The sequence below is a fragment of the Pelmatolapia mariae genome, linkage group LG7 (genome assembly GCF_036321145.2).
Source record: "Pelmatolapia mariae isolate MD_Pm_ZW linkage group LG7, Pm_UMD_F_2, whole genome shotgun sequence".
NCBI lineage: Eukaryota > Metazoa > Chordata > Actinopteri > Cichliformes > Cichlidae > Pelmatolapia > Pelmatolapia mariae.
The window spans coordinates 37,421,913-37,438,250 of record NC_086233.1 but is presented as its reverse complement, the minus strand read 5'-3'; the positions used below and the strand labels follow the sequence as shown (position 1 = coordinate 37,438,250).

At 43.1% G+C, this 16,338-nt stretch overlaps 2 protein-coding genes across 4 annotated transcripts; one reads left to right on the top strand and one right to left on the bottom strand.

The window, feature by feature from the left end:
• Window positions 1-3,624: 3,624 nt before the first annotated feature.
• prpf4 (pre-mRNA splicing tri-snRNP complex factor PRPF4) lies at window positions 3,625-13,470 on the bottom strand. 2 transcript variants are annotated; one of them, XM_063478992.1, is made up of 15 exons: window positions 13,383-13,470; window positions 10,849-11,035; window positions 10,460-10,646; window positions 10,228-10,315; window positions 10,068-10,147; window positions 6,660-6,753; window positions 6,441-6,535; window positions 6,266-6,324; window positions 5,492-5,615; window positions 5,316-5,405; window positions 4,636-4,758; window positions 4,441-4,548; window positions 4,085-4,203; window positions 3,897-4,003; window positions 3,625-3,819 (listed from the first exon to the last, which is right to left on the bottom strand). In XM_063478992.1, the coding sequence occupies exons 2-15, from the start codon at window positions 11,018-11,020 to the stop codon at window positions 3,733-3,735; spliced, it is 1,533 nt and encodes a 510-aa protein (XP_063335062.1). In that variant the 5' UTR covers window positions 11,021-11,035; window positions 13,383-13,470; the 3' UTR covers window positions 3,625-3,732. The 2 variants fall into 2 exon arrangements, with proteins under 2 accessions (XP_063335062.1, XP_063335063.1); XM_063478993.1 differs by lacking the exon at window positions 13,383-13,470 and adding an exon at window positions 13,160-13,360.
• Window positions 13,430-15,207, top strand: cdc26 (cell division cycle 26 homolog). 2 transcript variants are annotated; one of them, XM_063478994.2, is made up of 3 exons: window positions 13,430-13,544; window positions 14,744-14,842; window positions 14,976-15,207. In XM_063478994.2, the coding sequence occupies exons 2-3, from the start codon at window positions 14,762-14,764 to the stop codon at window positions 15,186-15,188; spliced, it is 294 nt and encodes a 97-aa protein (XP_063335064.1). In that variant the 5' UTR covers window positions 13,430-13,544; window positions 14,744-14,761; the 3' UTR covers window positions 15,189-15,207. The 2 variants fall into 2 exon arrangements, with proteins under 2 accessions (XP_063335064.1, XP_063335065.1); XM_063478995.1 differs by lacking the exon at window positions 13,430-13,544 and adding an exon at window positions 13,608-13,869.
• Window positions 15,208-16,338: the final 1,131 nt, after the last annotated feature.

The following is a 16,338-nucleotide window of genomic DNA, read 5'->3' as shown; positions in this document are numbered from 1 at the left end:
GCTAAGTGTCTATAAACTAAGTTAGTAACTCAGAAGACTAGAATTTGTCTTCTGAGCAAATGTCTTGGAAAACATTCTGGTTTATAGTAAGAACACAGTGTATTAGACAGCAAAAAGTCTAAGAAGCAAAAAGAGAAAGGCTAGAGCAGTAATCATTGTACCTTCTTTTCACAAATAATACATAATTGCCTTTCCAGAATGTAATGTGTTTATATGGTAGGCACACAGCTCCATTTGAAGATGACCTAAATGACTAGTGATTAAGTGTAATTTGCACATATTATTAATAGCAGGAGGTGACAGAGTGATGCTAGTAATCTGCTGGGTTTTGTAGAGCTCAAATTCAATTAGCTCTGTGATCAAATATCCAAAACGAGTATAATGACTTGTTTCAATGTGATGACCATTACATGAAAGATAGCACAATGATCAAACTTTGAAGACTGATTTTTTTTGTTCTTCAAATGTGACATTGTCCTTTCTTTTTTTTTAAAAAAAAAATCTAAAGCCTTGCATGTATGTAAAATCTAACTCAAAGTGATATATATTTTAGAGCCAAAAAAACACGATTATAGAGTAAATAGTTTAACAATTTCAACAAAGCAAGCAAGAATTATGCAGGAGGAAATTTTGTAAATTTGTGCATGTGGTGTCACTTTTACGGCAAATGTAATGGGACACACAACTCAACATGTTCATCTTTTGTCTCATCAGTCAGGTTCACCGTGGTTACATGTTTTCACCATTTGTGGATAATACCTCTCTCACTGTGCCAAAAAGTTGATTCTCTTCATCTGCACCCAGCATTTTCAGTGGGAAAAATGTTTCATCCTCCAAGTGACTTATTCAGTCTCAACTGACTGCAGGTTTCTTGATCATTAATATGCAAACCTGCAAATTGTCATGACCATTGATCAACAACCACTGATCAAAGACCACTGATCAATGGCCATGAGTACCATTCACAGAGAGTTGGGGAATGGCTGGAATCACAGCATTGTAAGATGGTGAAAGATGTACCCTTAGGCCCCCTCCTTGATTCAGAGATGATCTCTCCCTTTTCATATCCTCATGTCCAGGATGTGTACATCCTCATCATTGAAAGAGTTTCCACTGGCCTGTAGGTGTAAATGGAATGCGAAGTCCTGACCTAATGAGTTAGCTCTTCTGTGTTGTGCCATCCGCTTCGACACAGGTTGTTTGGTTTCCCCAAAGTATAACTCATGACAATCCTCCTGGTACTTAACAAAACTACACTATATTACTCTGCCCAAGGAACGGGTCCCCCGACGTGATTCTTGGGCTGGACCGATTTTTGGTGCTGAGTGTTTTGGGGTTTGAAAGCCACAGAGAAGCAGTGTTTAGAAAAAATGTATCTCAACTGTTCTGATACTCCTGACACATAAGGGATCACTAAGGGTTTTCGCTTGGGCAGCGGTTGTTCTTCTCTCCTGGATCGGCTGGAGCTTTCTTTAGGCGCCTTCCCAGCTTTGACAAGTCCAGCTGGGATAACCACATTTACTCAGGGCCTTCTTGATGTGATGTTCTTCTGATTCCCTGGCCACTGTGTCTGTGAGGATGGTGTTCCCTCTATGTTACAGTTTCCTGATGACACCCAGTTTGTGCTCCAGTGGATGATGAGAGTCAAACCTTAAATACAGATCCGTATGTGTTGGTTTACGGTACACATCAGCTTTTAAATGTCCCTCATTACTGATGGAAATCTCACAGGTTAAGAAGGCTAACCTGCCACTTTTCATATCCTCCCTGGTGAATCTGATGTGTTGGTCGACTGAGTTAATGTGATCAGTGAATTGTGGTACGTCCTGAGATATGATTTGCAACCCAGGTGTCATCGACATACCTGAAGTTGGCCACAATGGGTGATAATTAACCCTGAAGCTAATGAAGAAGCTAAGCTAAAGGTAAGCTAGATAAGCCACAAAATAAATAAGATGAATGATAACATAATGCCCAAGCACTGGGTTTTTACCCTTTAAATTCCTTCACCTAATCCGTAAACCTATCCAAGGGCATCCTTCTAAGTGCACATCTCTGCCTTACTCCAGCTACTGTTAGCAATCCAGCTACCAGCTTTTTGTGTATCTGAAGATCCTTTGAAGGTCGAAACGTCGTTGCTTTGGTTTGTTGTTTTTGCTGGCACGCCTTCTTTTGTTGATGATAATATTGGATTTTTTTTTCCTTTCCTGTTTTTTGGAAAGTGTTTTTAATTTTTTTTTAAGGAACATTGTATTTTTTCAAAAATAAACTAATAAGAAAAAAATACAACTAACGATTTAAGATAGGCTGTGTGATTTCCGCTGGCCTGCAGATTAAGATCTCCCTGTCTATTGTTACAGGGTGGGAGTCTCCCCCTCCTCTCCAAGTGGGCCAAATTAAGGATATCTTAAATAATTTTTAAAGTTTCAATAATCACGACCTTAAAATATATGATAATCATGTGCATTATCTTCCTCCTTGAGTGGGAAGTGGTAAATGGGCCCTGAATTGCTCTACTGCCCCATGAAGTAGATATTGTGCATTTGCTCATACTACATAAATGTGTGTGTGTGTGTGTGAAACAATCACGGGGCATTATAACATATGTATGATGATGTATTTTGTGTATGTATATATCTTGCACTTGAGATGGTCTTTCTTTAGATATTATAGCTTAGTGTGTATTTGATCATGCTGCAATTTGTGTGTATGTGGAAAATCTTTGCTTTTGAATGTGAACGCACCATGTGATGTAACCTATGACTCGTGGTATACACTGGGGTCTCAGGTGGGTCCTCAGACACCTATTGGGGAAGGCCTGCTAATGGTCTGTCTTCCACAAAGCGTTTATCTGGTGCCTTACTTCTGTCCATTAATGTAGCAGCTATCTGCACTACCTGTGGTGCACACGACACATAAAGGCATTACTGTGGCTTCACAAAAATGTTCATCCATTGAATGAAGAATAATCACATTGTCTACAGTAGGCCAGTTTCCTCACAGTAACCACCAACAGCAGCTCCCCATGGCTGTGTATCTGCATCCACAGCCACGCACTGACGGCATAAAAAGGTTTAATTAGCAAACGTAACACAGGTGTGCCAATCGCCTCACCTGTCTGCTTCCTAAATCACTGTCTCACTGCTCCACCTGAACCTGAAGCCACGCCCACACTGAAATGTAAACTGTCTTGTTTAAATGTCTTTGTAGGTAACAGAAACTATTTCTCTGGTGCAGCACAAATAATTTGTGGCATCTTCTTGTGACACCTGATGGTTTTGTGAATGCCTGAGGCAGTGCCGGCATTTTAATGTCAATAGTTTTGTGTAATTTTGTTGTTAGCTAGAATTTGTAAAACAAGTTTATCTTTTTTTTTTAAATTTGGATTTCAAGTTATTAAAATGATTTGTTAAAATGTTTATAGGTTTTACAGCAAAACTTTTCTACTTACTAAGATTTTATATTTTTTGAGTGATTTTAGGTCTTGTGTTAAAAAAGTATGTCAAAATGTAAAAAATAACTAAAATCAGACATGTGAAATAGAACACCAAACAGGACAAACCAACTTTAAAGGTGAAATATAAAATATAAAATATAAACGAATCAGCTTCAAACTTTTGAAAATTAATTTTTTTCTTTTTATTCCAAAAAATGAAAACAAAATATTTTACTGAAAAACAAAAACAGTAGATCAGTGTCTGGATGACATAACTCATGATATCACTAATGACATCACTCAGAAAGCCACAGTTTGAAGGTCCGATCGTAGGAACAGGTGGCGATGAGTTTCCCATCAGGTGACACGTCGACACCCATCACCTGAAAACACAAACAGGTCAGAGATCGCCAGCAATTACGAGTGCCTGAATGGACCAATCAGAGCACAGCGCTCATACCTTCCCCTCATGCCCGGCAAGTGTCTTCAGCGGCATCCAACCCGGATGACTCCAGACCTTCGCCGTGTTGTCGTATGCACCCGTCAACAGGAAGTGCCCGTCTGTAGCTGCAAACACAGGAAGTAAGGTCACATTAACAGGAAGCAAGGTCCGTAATATTTAGTTTGTTGAACAATAACGTTTTTTACGTTGAAAGCGGACGGCAGACAGCAGGTTCTGGTGGGCGGGGACTGTGTAAAGGCACTTCCTGTTTCTCAGCTCCCAGACCTTACAGGTGTTGTCTCCACTTCCTGTTGCCAGGTGATACCTGAGTGGTGAAACATTATTGAAGCTGTTAATTCTGATCAAACCGTGAAATTTATCATTTTAACATGTTTACAACAAAAACAATCTCTTCACTTCCTGCAGAATCCCGATTATTGATTATAGATAATTTTTTGGTTCTGTCACATTCTCTCCATGCTGGAGCTGGGATTCGTCAGGTGAGTTTTAATGTGGTAGTCTCTGACTGGCCGTTTTGTGTGATGCTTTGTGATTGGCTGACCCGTTGGGGGAAAAGTGCAGGCTGTAGATCTCCTTCAGGTGACCCTCAAGGAACACCACGCAGCGTCCCGTCCGGAGGTCCCACACCCTGCCAAACGCATCCAGGCCACTGATTGGACCACAGACAGAGAGAGCTGATTTGTTAGTTACAGAGACGTGCTGAGACATGCTAGATGATGTTGTAGCGTTTGTTTACCCTGTAGCAGCCAGAGAACCGTCAGGGTGAAAGGTCAGGTCGTGGACACCTTTGCTGTGACCTTCCTGATGGAGGATTTCCTCCTGAACCTCCAGATCCCAGAGACGCCACGAGTAATCGTAGCTGCACTCCACACGGACAGGAAGTACGTCACACATGGAAAAAAATATTTCTGTGTTAAACTCAGAGTAAAACTTTCAAAGTAAAATTAATTTTTTTTAAGGAGAGAAAGTAGGTGGTGCTTAGTGCTTGAGCATGCTCTGTCTCTACACGTTACACAGGCGTTTCCGCAGGTCCTTCCTCCCTGCAGCTGTCAGACTGTACAATCAGAACTGCTCCCAACAAACATAGATGTTTACATCAGCACTGTAACTGCAATAAGTTAATCAACCAATTCGCACTACAACCTGGTTTGCCTCTTATCTGTAGTTATTTTTATTTAATTTAATAACTGTACAGTACTCTCTGTATATAGTAACCATTGTCCTTAATGTAAATATGTAAGAAAAATTGTGTATGTTTCTGTTCTGTGTCCTGTGTACTGTTTGTTTGTATATGTGTGTTTTTGGCTGCTGTTACAACCAAATTTCCCCGTGTGGGACAATTAAAGGATTATTCTATTCTATTCTATTCTGACTCATTACAGTAAGAATGAATATTCAGAGTAATTTCTACTTTACCAGGTTGTACCCAGGAACCGTCCTGACGGATGCCACGACACCCGAGAAACTCGCTCGCTGTGACCTTCAATGTCTGCCACTGGCTCATCGCTACAGCAACCAGAGACACAAAGCCATTAATTACAGATAGGATATGAATCAGACCCCGCCCCCAGTTACCTGCCCCTTGCCCTCACCTTTCCAGGTTCCACAGCTTCACCGTGCCGTCAGCAGCACACGAGGCCAAGCTGACATCTGATTGGTTAAGAGAAACTCCGGCCTGGGGTCGGAAGACGATGGCGCCCACATTGGTGTTGTGACCTTCAGCCAATCAAAGAGCAGGACAGAAAAGGGCGGGGCCTCAGACAAACGATTCACAAGCGATCGAAGTATTGATCAGTTATCATTTAACCCTCTGGGGTCCAGCATTTTTGACTACTTTTTGATTTCACATTTAAAAACTGTTTACCTTCTCTTGTTTGGTATCATTCTTTTCAGCACAACCTCACATGTTTAACAGTTATTTTTTCCTTTTGACATACTGTATTAACACAATTCATCTAAAAATCAGACAAAAAACATAAAATCCAAACAATTGGGTGTTCTACATCAAATAAGATGATACAAATGATATGTTCCACCCAAAAAAATAGTTTCTGTCCACTATAGGACAGAGGAGCACATCACAAGTATCGCTCCTGTTTCCCACCTGGAGACAGCTTTTACACTGCAGTCTGCCTTTGGTGTCTTTTTGGCAGCAACTGTGACAATGAGTCGCCTCATTGTTTTGACATGCAAAACAAAACAATCAACTACACTACACAAGACACACACAACTATTTTATTGATCAATTACAAGCCCCCTTGTAATCATCATATATGTTTGACATTTCTGTGGCAATAAATTTGAAACCTCTCATTTATCTCACTAACTAGAGATTCCAATGTAACCAACAACAAAAACTGCCCACCTCTGAGTGTCCGAATCAGGCTGCAGTCAGGGACGGACCACAGCTTACACAGACCGCTCCTGGAGGCGTTAGCACATTAGCATTAGCTTCAATACAGCAGTTAAATAAGCTAACATTTACTCATGCTAATGCTAACTGTATGCATTTTATGCTAGTAGTGGGCGGTGCTTGTTACCAGGAGGCCGTAGCCAGCATTTTGGAATCGGGGCTGAAGTGGCAGAAGCTAATTGGGCGATCGTCCCCAATCTGACTGCAGAAGTTGTTCAGATTCTGAAGAAGCGGAAGAGGGGGTGGTTAGTGCTGCTCATGCTCAGTGAGAACGAGGACATCCGCTGTGACACTCAGTGTTGTGTTTTTGGCGTGCTGCTATCTGCAGTTAATAAAATTGACTCACCCTCAGGCTCTTGTGCAGCTCTTGTTGTCGGATTGTTTTGGTTGCCTCGGTAACTTCCTTCTGAGCGCGTGCAGCCTCCAGGCGCCTCATTGCTCTGATGGACCAATCACAGAGATAAGGAGCTATAGCCAATGAGAATCAACCAACTGACATGATATTTTTATCATTTCTTCTTGACAGATCCTGGTGGCTCGTTTACCAAGTCCCAAATACTTTAAGATGGCAGTGTGCGATTGTATGTATGGAAAGTCTAAGGAGTCAAACGCGTTTCTGTACAAGTGAAGACTCTGTTATCGTCCACAATAATACGGTATGAATTCCTGCAACAGGGATATTATTGCCATAGCAACACTGGTGCCCAGCCATGTCTGACAGCCAGAGCTGTGTGCCCACCTCCGAGGATGAGTTAGTAAATAGGAAGTTGTCTTGAATCATGCTCACTTATCCAGGCAAGTAAATCCCCCCAAAATTATTCTGTTCATCTGGACGTAGCATTTGCAGTGTGAGAAACGTTTAGTCACTCATCCAATGATTTCTTCAATTCAGCTGAGTGCAGGTTTCCCCAAATATATAAGCAGTACATTTGCACAATGACTGAAACTAGCCCACTGAATGAACAATGGGCTATGAGGTCAGTTTCTTGAACATGAATATGCAAATTGTCATGACCATTGATCAAAGACCATTGGTCAATGGCCAAGAGTACCATTCACAGAGAGTTGGGGAATGGCTGCAATCACAGCATTGTAAGATGGTCTAGCACAGCATGAAAAGTCTAAGACCAGGCAGCAAAGGAAGTCTGACTTACTTGTTGTGTGTCAGAAACCACAGCAAATTATGGAGAGAGTCCTCAGCAGCGAGAAGAGAGAAGGATGCCACACGGAGGATGGGGACAAGTGGGTGAAAAATTTATTTGACAGACAACTCGCCCAAGCAGAGAAAAACATCTTTGCAAAAGGGTTGAACTTTGCTGTGACACCAAGACGAAATCCCACAAGTGGAACTGATCACAGCCCCAGAAACAGCGATTTGAAACTACAACATTGCAACTGCGGACAAACGTTTCCATCCAACATCAGTCACATCACTTAGTAATGACAACAACATTATCATCCTTCCAGCAGACAAGGGTGGGTCCACAGTTTTGGAGGGTGAGAGATTGTCTGAAGCTGTTAGACAAAGACAATGCTATTGACTGGACCTCAAACCACAGGCTATACCCAGGGGAATCTACACCAAGTCTGTATGGTTTACCTAAGATACATAAACAGAGTGTACATTTAAGATCAATTGTCTGTATGATCAACTCGGTCAACTATAACATCTCAAAGTTTCTGGCTTCAATCCTCAACCTGTTGGTAAGCAGCTCTGAACACTACATCCAGAATTGGATGTGTCTTAATTCCATCTATTTCACATACAAGAGTCAGTATTACAGGCAGAAACATGGGTGTGCCATGGGTTCCCCAGTTTCACCCATTGTGGACAACTTGTACATGGAAAAAGTGGAAAAGAGGCCTCTGTTATCCTACCCTGGAACACCACCAAGTCATTGGTTCAGGTACTCTGTGGACTAATACATCAAATTCACCAGGGAGGATATGAAAAGTGGCAGGTTAGCCTTCTTAACCTGTGAGATTTCCATCAGTAATGAGGGACATTTAAAAGCTGATGTGTACCGTAAACCAACGCATAAGGATCTGTATTTAAGGATTGACTCTCACCATCCACTGGAGCACAAACTGGGTTTCATCAGGACAACACAGAGCGAACACCATCCTCACAGATACAGTGGCCAGGGAAGAGAAGAACATCATATCAAGAAGGCCCTGAGTAAATGTGGTTATCCCAGCTGCACATTTGTCGAAGCTGGGAAGGCGCCTAAAGAAAGCTCCAGCTGATCAAGAAGGGGAAAACGACAACTGCTGCCTAAGTAAAAACACTTAGTGATCCCGTACTTGTCAGGAGTATCAGAACAGTTGAGATGCATTTTCTCAAAAGACTGCATCTCTATGGCTTTTAAACCCCAAAACACACTGCGCCAAAAATTGGTCCAGACCAAGGATCAGGTCCCCCGACACAAGCAGTGTAATATAATGTACGCTTGTTAAGTGCCAGGAGGATTGCCATGATCTATACTTTGGGGAAACCAAACAACCTCTGGCAAAGCAGATGGCACAACACAGAAGACCTAACTCGTCAGGCCAGGACTCCGCAGTCTATTCACACCTACAGGCCAGTGGACAATCTTGCAATGATAAGGATGTACACACCCTGAACTGGTTTGAGTGGGGAGTCAAGGAGGTCATTTACGTGAAAAGGGAAATCCATCTCTAAATCGAGGAGGGGGCCTAAGGGTACATCTTTCACCTTCTTACAATGCTGTGATTGCAGCCATTCTTCAACACTCTGTGAATGGTACTCATGGCCATTGATGAATGATCATTGATCAATGATCATGACAATTTGCATTCTTATGATCAAGAAACTGACCTCACATTGTTCGTCAGTGGTTCTAGTTTCAGTCATTGTGCAAAGGTACTGTTTATAAGGTTGGGGAAACCTTCAGTCAGCTGAGACTGAAGAAGGTGAAAACAGCCAAAATCACATTATCGAGTATGATCAGGCTACGATGAAGGAGATATCAGCAGATGACTCCACTGAACTTCGCTGGAAAACTGGTCCTCTGCATGTCATGTGACGGAGCCAGTTGTCACTGACGTGGTCACAGTAGCTATTAAAAAGTTTGTAGGGTCTTTACTGTCCAGTAAAAAGTGCCCATTGTGATTTGGCGCTATATGAATAAAACTGCCCCTTTGAGGGCAGAGCCAGGACACGCTGGAAAGATTACATCTCTCAGCTGGTCTGGAAACACCTCGATGGTCCCCCAGATACGATAGTGGCCGCGGAGAAGGTCTGGACTTCGGTCCCCTGTCCTGTGACTGGATCCCGGATAAGCAGAAGAAAATGGATGGAACGAACTGAATCGACCTGCACAAGACATCCTGGCAGGAAATTTCTCTGACTCCGAGCGTGTTCAGCAATTATTTGACAGTTTTACTTCAGATTTACAGGGGAAACCCAAGCTCGGTTAATCTGTTGCTTACATTTATTCTTTTACCCGAGCATGTGGAAAGACTAAATATTGGTTGGATTGGTTATTGGTTGTCATGGTGATATGGCTGTTCATGAAACAAAACACAGCGTTCAGTGGTGAAGGTTAAGGTTGATGTTTTCGTCTTCACCAGGTGGGTATGAGATGGAGGGATTTTTAGCTCTTTTGTTCTTCTGTGATATAAGGACTCAGTGTGGTGCCCTGCCTAGTTACTGAGAGAGGAGTCTGGTAGAAGCGGTGCACTCAGTGGTTCTCTTTGCTCCTCCTCCTCTCACGCTTTGATGTTGACTCACCGGGGAAGAGAATATCTGGCCAACCAGAGCCGAGCATCCTTTAGGGAGGCGGAGCCTTCGTGGTACCATGTCTGCTGGCACTGTGATTGGTCAGAGAGAAAATGTTTAGATTATGCAACCAGGTGTTCTGAAGCCCCACCCACACTCCAGGTCAGCTGACCTCATCCTGCGACCTCTTCGCTCGCTCTTCGTCCTTCCTGGATTTCTTCAGAGCATCTGGACCGACCACGGACAGCACACTGCGCAGCCTGAAGACACACACACTTTTACTTCCTGTCTGCTTCCTGCTTCCTTCCTGTCATACTGATAAAGTTTGACAGGTTTTTTAAAATGTTTCTAAGATGACTGCTGAGAGTGTTCTACAGAAGGTTACAGAAGTTATTTTGCCCCACCTTTCGCGGCGGTCAGCTGGTCCCTCTCCAAACAACGTGATTGGCTCCCCCAGCGCACGGAGGCCGGCTTTCACCTCAGCATCATCAGTGGACACGGTGATCTGTCGGGCTCGTCGCCGTCGCTCAAACTCAGCAAGCGCTTCCTGCTGCCGCTCACTGACCCGCTCCTCAATCTCCAGAGTCTCCCCTGCAGGGCATCATGGGAAACAGAGTCAACCAACTTCCTGCTATCAATTAATCATAGATCTGATTGAGCAGATATTATTGACCACATGATTGATCAGAGCCTTGACTGTCGACACTGTGGTCAGCAGAGGGTGGAGGTTCTTCTAATTTCTAATGTTTTTTAAGAGACATTTTATCAGAGAAACAGTGAACAAACAGCTAACCTGATGAGATGTTGATGTTTCCCGCCTCAATTCCCGCCCTGACTGCATCACTTCCTGTTGCTGTGCTGCTCGCCACATTGGCGCTCAGACGCTCCCGCTCTTTCTCCTCCAGGCTTCCATAGAAAACTCTGCTCTTCTTCACGGCTGGAGCCACATCCTCCTCATCGGACATATTGACTTCTTTTTTCTGGAGAAACAACAAAAACACACGAGGAAGATAAAGGTGACATTTTTAATGACAAAAAGAAAAACTGCTCAGAAGAAAAAACCTTATTGATCCAATGAGCAGCAGCAGAGTGGCTGAAACGCAAACAATCACCCTGATCAGTAATAAGTGATCAGGTCAATCAGACACAGCAGCAGATTCATACTAAACTTGAACACCTTTATTTTGAACTTCCTGTTTGAGCTGCTGCAACTTCCTGCTCAGCTTCACTCGCTGCTGTCGGTCAGACAGAATGACACGCTCACAATGATCAGCTGATCAGCATCTGTTACAGTAATGAAATGACCTTAACACACCTGCTGACACGTTAATCTCACCGCAGAGCTCCACCTCACTGACCTACAGGTGTGGGTCACAGACAGGTGTTGCACCTGAGGCATGGATTTCCTCTCATCCAGGTAACTTCAGGTTATGCTGGGTTTCTGTATTATTAAGGTCGGAGACTTCCTCCTCGTGTAAATCACTGTGGTAACTGATGGGATTTACCCCAGGTTAGAGACCAACAGGTATGAAATCACGCCTACTGACCAATCACCATTCCTGGATGATCCCTCAGAGCTCTGCAGGGAGAGTTGCAGGGTGTGTTTCCCTGATCGTCAGTAGTAAATACTCAGTTTTATTCCTGTCTAAGCATCAATATCTGAGCCCAAAGCCCCTTTTCCATTAGTACGACTGGTTTTCCATAACAATCGAGTACCACCTGATCTGTGGGATCGTTATCATAGCAACGCTGCTCAGTTTCCTGTGAAGTAATTAATATCCAACACGAATGCTACAACAAAGGTGGACGTGGAGGCGACGATATACCTGCTGCTCGGTCCGTGGCTTTTCGTTCTCAGGGAACACGGCATTGTCTTTTGTATCCATTTTCTTTCGTTGCCTGGCTTCAAAAATGACATTTTTGATTTTCGTGAACAAGACGCTCTCATGTCTCATTGAGTGACGCCACTGACCAGCCAATCAATGGCATGCAGTCTGACGACGTCGCATTTAAGTACCTGCTTGGAACCCCAGCCCAGCAGGTATTAAAAAAGTACCTGGTACCAGGTACTATGACCTGATGGAAAACCCTGGAAACTCTGGTGAGTACTAATGGAAAAGGGGCTTAAAACACCTGCGCTGTACCTCCTGACCTCAGGTCAAGTCAGTTTTTAAGATTTAATTTAGTCTTCTTAAACAGCAACGCGTCTGCAACTGAGAGAAAAACACTGCGTTAACGTTTCTGGAGTAAGTTATGTTAAGAGTCCATTTTTAAGGTTCCTCACTGAGAGACGTGACCCACAAGGATCTGCGTGGTGGCCACACTCAGAGCTGTTCCAAACACTAAGGAAAGGAGCTTCAACGCTTCCTTTACTGAACAGACGAGACACTGGAGCATCGTTTATGAAAGGGGAGGAGTCCCATAATTCATAGCGACAGACTTATCTGACCATGAAAACAATGATATAATAACCAAAGTGGAGCAGAGCATGAAAATGTTCATCATAACTTTTCCATTTCATCCATAAGGTGCTGATATATTCATAGTTTTTAACAGAAGCAGTTAAACTCACAGCTGAACTCTGAACATCACACTGCTGGAAAACTACTTCCTGTTGAGTTGTTACTGCATTAAGAACAGATTTACATAAACTCTCTAAACATTAAGAACTCTATGAACTGTTCAGTAAGTTTAAGCTTGTGAATATTCATCCAGTTGTAGTACACTGTGTACCACCGTTGCGCCTCGTTTCATCGTTTAAGGCGTCTTCAGTAAATCCAGCAGACGTTTGACCTCCATCAGTACATCTGAGCCTGAATCTTTGTTCTTCTTTAAAACTCCACCCTGGTTTTTCACAGGCTGTTCCCTTTGGCACAGCAACGGCCTTCGCAGAATCAGGCTGAGAACATGCTGTGCTGAATTCAAATTGGTGATTAGTTTCAAGACCGCGGACATGTTTACAGGCGCCACTCTAGGTGACCTTTGACCCCGTCCCCGTGTGAGGGTCAATGAAACCGAAAACAGAGCTTCGTAGTTCAGACCTCTAAGCGTCCTCCTGCAGCTCTGTACCGATCAGTAATCGGTAACTCCTCACCGTTTCTCACCTGTGAGTGTTTCAGGTAAAGCTTCGCGCTCCCCGGAGTCAGCGGACAGCGCGAACCCAGAGCCTATTCGAGGGCTGAGTGTCGGTAACGTGCCGGAGCACGCGCTAACGGATGAGGGGGTAGAGCAGAGTATGGCTGATCTACGCTTTGACGTCTCTCTCACCTGCGCAGTTGAACACAGCGGCTCAGAATGCCGCTAAACCGTTGAATGAGAGAAACTTACCAGAGGAGACGAACGACGCGCCAACGCGGAGCTCCGTGACCCGGAAGTTCTTCCCTGAAGTGCCTCCGGGTCAGAGGTTGCACACTTCCGGTGGACGCAGCAGCTGCAGAAAATAAACAGAGAGAGAAACGGCGGGAAAGAGCATTACAACTCCTCTATCAGGTACCTGCACACCTGTTCACACTGAGGGTATCCGCGAGGACTGTCCGTTACCGGTCACTGTAACGTCACTGCGACTTTACTTTAGCGCAGCTTAGCTTAATTTAGTTTAGTTTAGCTTAGCTTCTGTGAAACCCATCTGCGTGCGCACAGTGCGCATGAGTGGCGACTTCAGGAGCGGCAAGGTTAGGGGTCAGAGGTGAGACTGTTATAGCTAAGATATTTCAGCAGCCAGTCAGATGAGACCTTTAAATGTGTCTGTATAACCTCCAGAGCATCCTTTAGAAAAGCAAGCGAGCTAATCGTGCTGCTGGTTCCTGTCTGAACGGTAGGTGTAGTTTAGTTTCTATTGCTTTAGAAGCAGCTGGACGCCCTGAGCTCCGCCCTGAGGCCCTTACCCCGGGTATCTCTCGGTTACCCTGACGTCAATAATCAGGAGGAGACTTCAGGAGTCAATGTTGCCGTGGTGATAAGTTACCTGGACTCCTGCTGTGGCTTGATATCAATACGTTCACCATCAGGATCAAACACAGAGATCAAACAGTGTGATCAGTGATTCTGATCACAAATATCAGGAAACATTTTTTAGATCTGATCAATCCTAATTATTGATCTGATGGAAACGATAACTGAAACTGATTGCTGTTATTGATCAGTTTTCAGAATTAATTAAAGCTCCTGTGTCTGAGCTAATGATCTATTGATCCTTTAACCTTCATCACTTGACTTTTCTCCTTCCTCTGAAAACTTTTGAAGTCATCCTACTCAATGTAGGCATCATCATAACAACAGGAGTTGTGGTTTTCTAAGGTTTTATTTTTAAATTACAGCCAGATGTTACAGCCTCATGATATTCACAGTAAAAGCACAACAGCTTGTTTCTTTTTGTGCCACCATCAACCTCAAAGCCCGTAAGGATAAGCTAAGATAACTATATTTATTAGTCCCACATGTGGGAATTTTTTTTGGTCACAAAAGCATCTGGAAACAGGAAGGGTTCTGATTGGCTACACTGACTTCAATTGAACCGTGAGATGTTTTATTTTGAAAATGTTCAGGAAATGTGTGCAGTAAATCATATTCAGCAGGTTTATAGAACATTGAACTTGGAGGTAAATCATTTTCACCATTTTCACCATTCAGTAAGCATGTCAAAAAGCAAATCTGATCACTCAATCGATGTATTGATCGTCTGCTTTCAGCGTGGACTCAAACTGAAAATGTTGAGGAGGAAACCGACTCGTCTGGAGCTTAAGATCGACGACACTGAGGAGTTTGAGAGCGTCAAGAAGGAGCTTGAGGTCTACTCACTTTTGTACCAATCAATCAATTAATCAGTAATAGTAAATAAGAATGAATAACAATCAATAACAGCTGACACTTTAAAGGAAGTAAACTGCAAACAGGGCATTATCAGGTTTTCTTTTTCTTTAGGCCAGAAAACGTCAGCGAGAGGAGGCGGAGTCGGGAGGTGGAGTGGGTGGGGGATCTGTAATTAGTGTTGATGTAATTGGGGGTGGAGCCTCTGCCTCAGCATCATCCTCCACAGCCGCATCGAGGGCAGAGCTTATCAATGAGCGAATCGGCTACAAGCCCCACCCTAAACCGGCGACCCTGCCGACCTTATTTGGAAGTTTACAGTTTTAATGATGAATAAAGTTTGAGCAGAAAAATGTTTGGAGTATCATTTTTTTAAATGAGCAAACATAAAGAATGTCACAGTGAATCAGAACCCCTCCCCCAGCATCATGTGACCTGGTCAGTCAGATGGTCTCCAGTAAGAGGACCAAAGATGGAGTTCCTCGGCTTTCCTGCTTCAGTCAGGCTGAACTTTATTGACACAACACCGCTTTCAGTCTGACAGCTGTTGAACATTCGTACCAAGCTTTTCTTCACACACACACAACTGTGTTGCATTCAGTCTGCGTTCTTCATATTTTCTTTTATTTTACCATTTTATATTTAAAATATCTACTTTTTATCCATGACTGTGATTGGCCAGAGACTGCCTGTTGGTGTGTGTTAATTCCAGTTGATAAAACTATCAAGTGGAATTAAAACTATTATTTTACCACTCTGTGCACTAAATCACCTAATTAACTGAAGAATCTGCTGCATTTAGCTCATCTTCTTAAGAAGCGCTGCATTCTACTGTTTTTTGTCCTTTAGACATTTTTATCACCATTTGATAAGATTTCCACGTGACCAATACAGGTGCTGTGTCGTACGGCAGTGAGATGCCAAACTATGTTTATGGGAAGAAAAAGTTTAGACTCATGTGTATTCATGGTTACAGGAGGCCGTCTCTGGTGCTGTTTGACATTTTTGGCTCAATTATGATCTAGTGTACAATCCACTAAAAATATTTTTTTCTAGTCTGTAAAAATTTTGATATCAAAATGCTAAATAAGGTTCCGTTTCCACTTTTAACTCAGATGAGAACTGAGGAATTAAGTTCCAATTGCTTTTTTCAAATGTATTAACATTATTTTATTTGCACATAAATGTGTCTTCTCCACTCACATTTCATTTTTCACTTATACTTCCTCGTAGAGTCTGCATTTGCATCATCTTTTTCTTATAATCAACTTAATTTAAATAAATACACTGCTCTCATTCAGTTAGAGCTTTATCCTGGTTATGTAAACAAGAACCATTCACCACTGATTTGATGTCCAGAATGAACCTAGTTCAGACCCTTTCCACCCTCTTCATCCAGGTTACCTGCAAGGTCTTTAAAATCCAGCAGATCTTGCTCTTGAGCAACACATCACCACAGTTATGACGGTCAGGCATC